Consider the following 10,836-nt stretch of genomic DNA (forward strand, 5'->3'; position numbering starts at 1 on the left):
AAATTTTATTATTTTGAAAATTATTTTCTTAATTTATTCAATTATTTGAATTTTATTTATTGTTTTATTTAATTTTTATATAAGTTATTACTAATCGATAACCGTTAATAATAGAGATTGAATTTTATAATTATTTTTCTTTTTTCTTTTAATATTTGTTAAGCTACTCTTTAGATTTTGTATCTAAAAGAAGTTACTCTTGGATGTCATTTCATTATACAATTACTAGTGGAACGAAATACTTGGTGCCTATGTACTCTATAAGCAAATAAAATTAATAATAATAGTTATAAATAAAAATAATGAATAGTTGATATATATTGTGTTGTGGAAAAATGTGAGTAATTTATAGTGTATTATGATGTTGAAATGTTTGTGAAGTTACTTTAGGATTTAGATAATTTATTTTCATTATTTTTAATTTTAGAATATAATTAAAGATAAAATTAAAATATGAAATACGTAGAAAATATTTTTATACATACAATAATGAATAAATTAAAATGTTTTATAACTATTTTTATATACATTCTATTATAAATTTATTTTTATTTTGATAGAAAATTATAAAAAAGTATTTTATGTACATAATTTCTTACAACTTTAACATAAATTTTAATATTATTTTTTAATTAATTTTATTATAATAATTAACTTTTGTCATTTCTAATTTTATTTTCTATTATCATAAAAAGATATATACACGCGCATATGCCTCTCGTTTCATTAGTAATAATTTTTATTGAATAGAAAATTATAAAAAAATAAATAATAGTAGTTCTATAGTAAATTGTATTATCAATAATGAAACAAAAAATTTAAAATTTTTAAATTATTTTCTCCACTCAGTTATTTTTTTTTTAAAAGAAAGACATGCTAGTTATTATGCTATCTGTGTAATTCTCTTTTAACAGTGTCATTTCGGAAAAGATTTATTGAGGGGAAACATAATTCCATTGCACTTTCTAAACACAACAGAGTGATACGTTTTCAAGCGTCTCTGATTGGAACACGTTACCTCCTGAATGCTACATATTTTCATAACTTTATCTTATGATCTTTCCCCATCTTCCCTTTTGTTCTGGAAAGATAATTGTTTTAGGCAACATTCGGCTTGTAACGATGGCAGAGTCTCCAACTGCATCTACTATTTCTTTAAACATTAATTGAGCAAGTGCAAAAAGAGAAAGACGAAATGCATAACAGTTTGAACAAAAAGAATGATCTTTACAGAATGAATGATTAATGATTCTACCGATTAAAAACACTAACAAGTTAAGCAATAAAATGTTGAGAAAGAAGCAGGAAGAAATCATTGTTCAGTTTGGCGACGAGCAGCAGGAAAGGGAACACTAAATCTAGCAGAGAAACTGGGAGGCATGTCATCATCTTCACTCTGAGCCCCACTATTGAAGTTGAGGGCATAGCTGTGCTCATCGTACTGAAATCTGTTCTTCTGCTGCTTCCTGCCATACCCGCTTATCTTTCTAATGAATGTTTTCCACTTGGGACCTGCAATCACTTCTGTAAACTCCTTCATATTCCTCAACTTGCAAATCACCCACGAATCACCCCTTTGCTCGACTGAGCCGTTAACTTGTTCACGGCCTCCGCACCAACTCAACCCAAAACCTCGAAAGCATCCATACCTACATCCAGTGGGCTCTTGGTGGTCGAAGAAATCTTCCCTGTGTTCCGCTGCCTCCACCAATGGCATTCCCTCTGAAGCAGCCATATTTCAGAGGATGGGAAATTTGCAAGGATTGTAGCTGATAATTATGTAGATAGCTCTAACAAATAGATGATGATTATAAAGAGTTGGGAGAGAGAGAAAGAGAGAGTTGCAAAGGAGGAAATGGCAAAGAAAATGAAGCTACAGCTGTCTGGAACATCTCTAACTAAAAGATATTAATAAAAAAAGAAATCACAATTGTTTAAACTGGAAACCATTGAGGAGTTTGGAATCGCCAAGGACGGTTTCAACCGATGATTGGCAATTGGCATGTCCGTCACTCAAGACATAAGACATAATAATAGAATTAAATAGTTGAAAAGGAAAAGTAAATGAAGAGTGGAAAAAGTTAATATAATATATGAATTGAGTTTCATGTGCCCCACACCACACCACACCTAACGGAAAGGATATAGCCGACCCAACGGTACGCCGTGTCATGCCCAGCTGTTGGTGGCTCCCACGTCCATTGATGGAGGAGTGGTAGCAAAGAAATTTAGTTGTCTTGTCACTTGAGAAATAGTTGAAGAAAAGGAAAGGTCCTTTGGTCAATACATACAATAACACACCACTAGTAAGGATCAGTAATCACTTCAATTTCTCCCTTTCTATCAACATCAAATTAACCACTTCAAAACAGTAACCATAACAACATTACTGTTAAGTGCTTTTTAACTCTTTACAATGTCCATCTTTACAACCACTATAAAAAAATTAAAAAATATCAATATCTTTCTTTTTCTGTTTTAACTAGTACGACACATGATATTCACTGAGGTTTGGGTGTAATACAAGAATACTAAAAGGACTCACAACTATTAACCTTACCTTACCGTCTCACACTTGCATACTTTTCCTACAGTATATATTCACCAAATCAGATCCAAAACAGGAATTTAGCACACTGCAGTTGTTGGAAATTATTTCTGCACTTGACTAAGCGATGAAGTAGGTTGCTGCTGTTGATTTTGTCCTTTAGGAGAGATCTTGGTTGCCATGGAACGTAATCCATTGGCAATCTCAGTGAAGGAAGGTCTTTCTGATGGTTCTGAAGACCAGCACATCTCCATCAGCAGTCTCCATTCTTGATCGCAAGATTCTGGAACTGGAGGTCTTAAAGTGTTGTTTACTATACCACCTGAATTATGTGACAAACCAAAATATCAATAACCAAAACTAGTGAATAAAATGCTACGTATGGATTCAAACATTTGGACTAACTACCTATAATGGCCCCATAGTGCAAATCAGCATATGGCTCTTCTCCCGTGAGCAGTTCCCACATAACAATACCAAACGAAAACACATCAACCTGTAACGATAAATATGAGAAACAACTGTTTATAGAATGACAAAATATGAAGGAAGCATAAAAATAAATCAGCTTTCTAACAAGTTAAAGCACAAAATATACCTTCTCTGATACAAGACTACTGCTCCCATTAAGCAGTTCTGGGGCCATCCAAGGTAGAGTTCCTCTAACTCCGCCGGATATTAAAGTCTGACATTTTACTTTGGACAGACCCAAGTCACCAACCTGAAATGAAAGTCAGAAGGTCGATAACTAGGATACAAAATGTATGAGCCCATTTGTATCGACATTTTTATGAGGGAATCACCTTTACTTCTAAACAATCCCTTCAATAAATTTTATGGGTTTGTTTCTTCTATTGAAGAAAAAAAAAAGAATCTATAGGAAACAAATTTATGTTTATTTTGAGTAGTTACTTTGAATAGATTTGAAAAACAATGTTGAAATTACAACCACCTATCAAAATAAAGTGTCTTTTATAAGAGAAAAATGCAAAATATATTTATACCGTCATTGCATAACCATTAAACTCCGTAAAAAAACAAAACACTACTTTTTCCCTTACATAAATCTCTAAAAAATAATTCACTTTTTTATACAATCTTAAAAAACCGGCCATATATTCAAGTGTTCTATGCTATGAGTAGTGCCGCGTGGACCAAGAAAGCATGTAACATAACTCCGTTAAGAAAATTTCTGATCGAAAAAATTGTTGGAGTGGTGGACCTAATTATAAAACATTAATTAACCTAAATCTACGGGAATTGGTCCGCAAATCATTCACTTCCTTATTTACAACATAGTGTAATGCATCTATAGTATGAATGAGTACAGAACAACAATATTTCAAATATGACCACATAAGAACAAAATATTTCAACCTTGCATATTGGACGGTGTGGATCTCGGAGATTCACGAGCAAGTTGTCACTTTTCAAGTCAAAGTGTACTATATTTTTTCCATGCAAGTACTCCATGCCAAAGGCCACATCCATTGCAATCAAAAGCCGTTTGCGCTTGTCAAGATTCCTGATATTATCACATAAATCAAACAATTATGATAGGAACTAGAGGAATAAAGTAGAAAAGAAACTGAAAGTTGTTTTAAGATAGCTCACTAAACCTCACAGAATACTCTGATCACTAATGAAACAGTAAGAAATACTGAAAATAAAGACGAATTGGAGCACAGCGCTCCTTAAAGTTAAAGAAAAAACATTGACACTCCAACTGAGAGAGTACCTCCTCTGCTCAAACCCAAACCTCCCAATACCAAGACGCAACCCCCCTTCCCCATTTGGTTAACCTTCTCCAAATACTCATGATTCCCAGACTTCAATCCTCCACTCTCTCCTTGTCACCGGAAAAACCTGGCAATTCTGTTACTAAACCACTATCTCCATGGCCCCTTCCCCAGTCCATCTTTTTACCTCTCCTTCTATAAACATTTACTATGGCCTATCAATTTACTGTTATGAAAACAGTAATGCATTAAATCAAAGTAATGCAAATTAATCAACAGATGGTTTTGTGAGCATGCACCTAGGGACATGCACATATACAAATACATTACTAGTACCTCCCATTCTTCTGCAATGCATTTCTTAGAGAACCATTAACCATATACTCCGTCACTGTCGCCACAGAACCTCCCGGGCCATCAAGCACAACACCATAGAATGCTACCACATTTGGATGATGCAAGTCAGCAAGCTTGATTGCCTCATTCCAAAAGTCTGCTCTCTGTTGATGTATAAATCATGAACAATGTCAGTCAGTTCATTGGATGGAAAAATAAGTGGGAAATAGAAATCAGAACAATTAATGATGAGACACAGACCAGGCGCTCTTGCTCCGAAGGTTTTCCTGCAAAACACCTATCATTAATCCGCTTTATTGCAACATCAGTGCCCCTCCATTTTCCATGATATACAGTCCCAAAGGTCCCAGAACCCAACTCTATCAGCTCTTCAAGGTCACAATTTTTTATAACCTAATCAAATCGCAAGTTAAGGTTTTAGCTCAGCTTAGTTGGTAATATGAAACCATAGAAGAGAGAACACATGCAAAAGAAAACATTAAACCTGCAAAGCTCCAACATCTGATGCTGGAAAGCCAAAATTTGATTTCTCTGGAAGCTTGCTTTTGAGATCCTGAGAGGAAAATATATATTAGTATTTATTATTATAATAATAATAAAAACTATCAATAACAATAATAATAAAAGTAAGAAAAATCACATCCAAATAAGGGCAGCAATGGAATAGGGTGGGTTTTTCCCTCCACACGATTCACCTCCCCAAACCCACCCATGAATCCACATCCTTCTGACAGACAGAGATGAAAACATTGATGCCCAATCTTGTCCCGTTTTGTGTCATCCCCATAAAAACGAAAGTAAAAACTTAATAAGATAATAAGAAATTGTAGAACATATTGTTACTACAGAGATGTAAGCTTAACTTTACAGTTAACTAATACATTGTTTTATTATCAAAGTGGGACTGGGTCCGGGGCAGGCATCTAAGCACAATCAATATCATGATGGGACAAGTACAGGCAGGTACAGTTTTTTTGCCATGTCTGCACCCATTGGAAAGTACGATGGAGGGGCGACAAATGTATTATTATAGAAACTATTCCTACAATTTCAAGGTAGAGAAGATAATAGCAAGGAGTGTGCAAGCAATGTCACCTGAATTTTATCTTTATGCTGTATATCTATTTGATTATTTCGAACATCTCCATCGCCAATGTCCTCATGATGGGACAAATCTCTGGCATTCAAATCAATATTTGAAGAAGTGCTTGAGTGCAGAACGGAAGCGGCTAAACCTTCAGCAATGGCTTGAAGTTGTCGGTCTTCTGATGAGACTTCAATAAAGAAACGACAATGACCGTGAGTCAAAAGCTTAAAATTAAATAAGATAAATATATTACTCATTTATGGTGTTAACAAATTCACATACCCTTGGCGGCAGATCGAGCTTCTTCCAAAGCTAAATTCTGTTTGAATGTCTGATAGAGGCCATTGTCTATTTGAGCTTCTAAATTTTGTTCCCCATTGATGCCCGGATTCTCACCAAGTTGATCCTTATTTGAATAGGTTTCTTTCTTCAATGCAACTTTGTTAGGTCTCGGTGGTGGAAAGTATGAACTGTGTATATTCCATAGATCCTGATTGCTAAAAAGTGAGTTTGAGGAATCCTGCACATCTCCAAACCTAGAAGATGGAGGAACTGAAGATAAAACTGCATCATCCCTGTTATGGTTTCCACTCTTTGACTGAGGATTTGAGCCAGGTATACCCCAAATAGGGGGTTGTAGAACCTCATTACATTCCACTGGCCTGGAATTATTCCCATATGAAATTTCCACAGTAGAACTAGGAAGCATATCTATCATATTAATTTGATCTGCATCAGTGATCAACTTTGACTTAAGGTTGTTATCTAGAGCCAACCCTTTCTTCTCTACAATATGTTGAGTGCTGCTGTAATCAAATTTATCATTATTTAGAAAATTTTCAGGATTACCTATTTTCAGGTTGTCCATTCTTCCATCAATAGGTTTGAGAAGATCCTGTGCTATCCAATTCTCCATGGCATCTGCTTTTGAAATAGTGCTAGCAAGTTCATTAGTATATTCTGTTGGACATTCTTGAACCATACAGTCAGAATTTTCAATAGATGTGCCAACAACTAAAGGTATATCATTATTAACAGGTTTATTCACAGGAGCATCCTTTTTAGACCTGTTTTCAAGTGGCACCATATGCTGGCGGGTGACATCATCTCGATAAGAAAGTGGTGTTGTTCCCATCAGCCCATCACTTGGCAACTGTTTTTCTCCTATTCTTACAACTGCTTCCTGGATAACTGCATTCCTGGGATGATCAGACCTGTCCAGCTTTTGTATAAAAACCCTCTCACCTTCAGACTCCAAAGAAAGTCCAGTTGTGTCTGTACAAGCTACTCCAGGTGGAGTATCCAATTTGCTTAGGACCTTGGGTCTGGTCACAACTGCTTGTTCAACATTGTCTTCCTTCATTGGTGCAGATACCAAAACAATATTTGTTGCTTGAGCCCTTGAATTGTCCTCCGTAGGTAGACTATAGAAACTTGGGATTGAATCAGAAATTGGACCAGCACAACTATTTTGCTGATCCTTAACCACAGGATCTGAATGTGCATGAGGCAACTTTTTCTGACACATATAACAGTCCTCCACTCTTTGGAATTTCTCAGAGGTCATCATTGGTTGTTGAGGTACAAATGCATCAGAAAAGATTACATGCTCTGCTGAAGGAACCTGTATCCAGCCATAATTACCTCCAAAAGGGACTTGAACCTGAAATGTTTTGTAACTTTGTTCAGCAGGAACCTGGTGAATCCTTAGCCCTGTAGCATTTTCATCATTATATTGGTCCAAACGGTTTTGCTGAGGTTGCATGAATGGTTGTGATTGAATAACACTTGGTCTTAAACCAGCAAGAGAAAATGGCTGAGTCATGGTCATTTGCACTGCAGGGATTACCTGATGGGACCCAAAACAGGAAGTATTATCATGAAATTGATGTTGGGAATAGATGGAGCCAGGCTTACCTAGAAGCTGAGGATTCAGGAATCCCACATGGGGAGGAAGCTGGACATAATCTGCATGATTCATAATCTCCTGGCGATGATCAACAAAAGTTTGCAAAGGTGCAGAGGGTGGAATTTCCAAACCAGATTGTTGCACCCCAAATTGAGGTTGAGAAAAAGTAACAGGAACAGACTTTTCTAACTCAACCTCATTCTGGAGAAGTGGAGTGTGGGTTGGACCAGAATTACTGACAGGAATGCCCAGTGGAAGCGCAGAGGCCTCTGTGTAAGATGTACCAGGCTCAGGAACCACAGAATTTGAAGTACCATCATGAGAAGAGGCCACGTTCCCCTCAGGTGATAAAGAACTGGGCATAGGTACAGGTACCCCAGTGACATCCCCTTGAGCAGCATTCAAGCTATCAAGAGCATCTATCCCGCTAAAATCAGAATTCTGGGTAGAGACTGCACTTGTATAACTCGCTTTCCTTGTTAGTTTGCCACCAATCCCATCAGTAATTCCATTCACAGCTTCAACATATTTCAGTCCACCATCATGCAAATTTACAAACTGTGCTACACCTGAAGGATCAAGTTCTGAAGCAGAAAGAAGAAAGACCCTTAATTTGGGAGAACCGTTAGGAGACCTCTCAATCAATCTCTCATACTCCTCCATCATATTCTCCAGATCATCAGGGCAGGAAACCGAAACCAATGCATCAAGATCCTCATCAGGGAGCTGATATTTGATAACCACATGTTGCCCAAATGTACCAACCATCTTCTGCACCAAATCATTAAAACTCACATCTCTCTTAACACTTATGATCCTTGTATGCCCTCCAACATATCTCAACATTCCATCACTTGGCCTAGGCAAAATCTTCCCACCATAACTGCACATCAACTTCATTTTCCGCCCTGAAACCGAATCATCCCCACCCTCCTCACTCGCCTGATCTGTCCGCTGGCTTGACGGGGTATTGGAAATGGAACCAACCCCAACACCACCACAAACATGATCACCAGAATTGCTAATGACTCTGCTGTTCGCCGGAACAGCATTATTATTATTATTATTATTATTAACATCACTACTATTAATACTATCCAGACCATTACCCGAGGCAACCCAGTTACCCCCCAAATTCATAGGATACCCATGAGTAGCAGCCACAAAACTACTCGAAACATCAACAGCATTGCCACCAACAGCACCAACCCTATTGGGAAAACTAGGAACATGAACAAACCCAACAGCAGGATTCACGGAGGGATTATGATTATGAATAGGCACAGCAGGGCGAACACACCACGTGGCAGCCCCACCGCCACCTCCCGAAGTCACATTCCCATACCCCATTCCAACCAAGCCAGCATCAGAGACAGACGCAGGGTAGAAAATCGGCACCGCTCCGCCGGGAACCGCCGTAGACACCGGCAAAACGAGAGACTCCTCCGCCACACTCCGGGCTACTGAATTCAGTGGCCTCACAACATCGCCGCCAGGAACAGAGGTTTGCTCAAACGCCATAACCACCGAAAACTCAAAATCACAAAGAAAACCGCTAATCAATAAAAGAAGCACGCAAATCGAAGACAAAACCTGTAAATTAGAGAGGCAACGGATTCGCCTAAAGAGCTCGATGTCAAATCCTGCAAACAAAAAACGCAGTTTAAAACCCTAGTCAAATAGAAACAAAAAAAAAACACATTAAATTGAGAGAAAGAGCAAATACCAAATGTCAAGCGGTGCAGTGTGACAGTGAGAAGAGAGAGAGAATGAAAGATATAAACAAAAACAACGCGGAAGTTGGTGGAGTTTGGAATTCGAAAGAAGACAAAACAAATCGCGTCTTCCCGATGAAATTGGGGGGTTTTGGAGGACTTATCCCTGTAATTGTAGTCTTCACTCTGTTTGCTCTGTCTCGGTTTTTTGCTATTATTCAAATGCAAAGAGAAAATTGGTTCGGTTTGAAACTAAGAAGCACAGTGGCAGAGAATGCGGTGGCATGCAGAAGGCGTGCAGTTAGATTTTTTGCCGGGAAAGTGAGAAAGTGTGGTAAACGGCGGTGGAGAAGAGACGCAAAGAAGGAAAGAGAAAGGGAGAAAGAGAGGGCACGTGGAGTGGACCGCTTCATGCAGAGTGTAATGAATTTGGGAAGAGGAAAATGAAGTGGATAGTGATTTATGGTGACATGTTTGCATCTGCCCAAGACTTCTGTGGATGGGGCCTCGTGTCTCCCCCACCAAATCTCACCATACCATATTCTCTCTTTATTTTTTATTTTATTTTGTTTCTATCTTTTTTAACATTTTTTAGTCACGCCACCTTTAAATTTTACGATTTAAATAATTTCAGTGTTGGAAAATTATTTTTTAAATTAAATATTTAATAAATAATAAAATATTACTTTAATTTTTTTTAAAAACATATTTTTTCATAACATGTGTTCTCAATGCATATATTATTACTAATTATTGTAAATTATATCATACATATTTTTATTTTATTGTAATATAATTGATTTTGGTAATGCAAGGACTTATATAAAAAATATTTAATTTAATATATATTTATGACAATCATAAAGAGAAATTATTTCATATCTTAGAAAATAATTCACAGTTAAAAATCATTAAAAATTAATAATTAAAAAAATAAGAATGTATATTTAAAAATAAAATTCATTAATTTGATCCACAAATCTTGAATATCAGACTGAATGGGCCAAAAACTTAAATAAAAAAGTAAATTTAAATTAAATCATATTAATATTAACTTAAATTTAGTCCATATTAATTTGGTGTGAGTAGTTAATTGATTTTCAAACAATTACAAAATTTAAAGAATAAAATAATAAAATAGAATATATTGATAAAAGTAAATCGATAATAAATTGTATTCACTAAAGTAAAAGATACCAAAGAGTTATGGGAACAATTGATAATATTATCAATTGTGATAGATTAAAATATTTGATAATATTATAATAATTTAGAAAAACAATTTTCTTTATATAATCATTTATATATATAGCTTATTTTCTTTAAAGTTTATCTTAAATAGTTGCAATCAACAAAACGCACATTGCTTATCTATTTCAACAATTTAATTTATTAAATCATTACAAGTATAATTAATATTTGAGACCTATTGAATATTAATATATAAATGGAAAGATGATTTAGGCGATTCTCCAAAATTG

The 10,836-nt window shown here is 35.9% G+C and overlaps 2 protein-coding genes across 4 annotated transcripts; both read right to left on the reverse strand.

Annotated features, from left to right (window-relative positions):
* Nucleotides 1–1,187: 1,187 nt before the first annotated feature.
* Nucleotides 1,188–1,735, reverse strand: LOC137822394 (uncharacterized). The gene has a single exon (XM_068627281.2). It carries the CDS (start codon nucleotides 1,733–1,735, stop codon nucleotides 1,313–1,315), a length of 423 nt encoding a protein of 140 aa, XP_068483382.1. The 3' UTR covers nucleotides 1,188–1,312.
* On the reverse strand, nucleotides 1,188–9,786 carry LOC137820318 (RAF-like serine/threonine-protein kinase 20). 3 transcript variants are annotated; one of them, XR_011082605.2, is made up of 11 exons: nucleotides 9,367–9,786; nucleotides 6,014–9,283; nucleotides 5,740–5,918; nucleotides 5,285–5,405; nucleotides 5,129–5,197; nucleotides 4,885–5,037; nucleotides 4,624–4,787; nucleotides 3,926–4,073; nucleotides 3,147–3,269; nucleotides 2,957–3,044; nucleotides 2,305–2,870 (listed from the first exon to the last, which is right to left on the reverse strand). XR_011082605.2 is itself a non-coding variant. In XM_068624346.2 (10 exons), the coding sequence occupies exons 2-10, from the start codon at nucleotides 9,159–9,161 to the stop codon at nucleotides 2,653–2,655; spliced, it is 4,290 nt and encodes a 1,429-aa protein (XP_068480447.1). In that variant the 5' UTR covers nucleotides 9,162–9,283; nucleotides 9,367–9,786; the 3' UTR covers nucleotides 1,188–2,652. The 3 variants fall into 3 exon arrangements, 2 of the variants coding, with proteins under 2 accessions (XP_068480447.1, XP_068480448.1); XM_068624346.2 differs by lacking the exon at nucleotides 5,285–5,405 and having other exon boundaries at nucleotides 1,188–2,870; XM_068624347.1 differs by lacking the exons at nucleotides 2,305–2,870; nucleotides 2,957–3,044; nucleotides 3,147–3,269; ... (1 more) ...; nucleotides 4,624–4,787; nucleotides 4,885–5,037 and having other exon boundaries at nucleotides 5,126–5,197.
* Nucleotides 9,787–10,836: the final 1,050 nt, after the last annotated feature.

This window comes from Phaseolus vulgaris, chromosome 9, assembly GCF_051622355.1.
Source record: "Phaseolus vulgaris cultivar YP4 chromosome 9, ASM5162235v1, whole genome shotgun sequence".
Classification (NCBI taxonomy): Eukaryota; Viridiplantae; Streptophyta; class Magnoliopsida; order Fabales; family Fabaceae; genus Phaseolus; species Phaseolus vulgaris.

Bases quoted from the DNA above. Each gene is read 5' to 3' on its own strand.
- LOC137820318 (XM_068624346.2), bottom strand. From the start codon at position 9,161: ATGGCGTTTGAGCAAACCTCTGTTCCTGGCGGCGATGTTGTGAGGCCA. The intron at 5,038-5,128 runs GTTTAATGTTTT...CGATTTGATTAG, and splicing joins CAGATGTTGGAGCTTTGCAG to GTTATAAAAAATTGTGACCT. The intron at 3,045-3,146 runs GTATATTTTGTG...TTATCGTTACAG, and splicing joins GTAGTCTTGTATCAGAGAAG to GTTGATGTGTTTTCGTTTGG.
- LOC137822394 (XM_068627281.2), bottom strand. From the start codon at position 1,735: ATGGCTGCTTCAGAGGGAATGCCATTGGTGGAGGCAGCGGAACACAGG.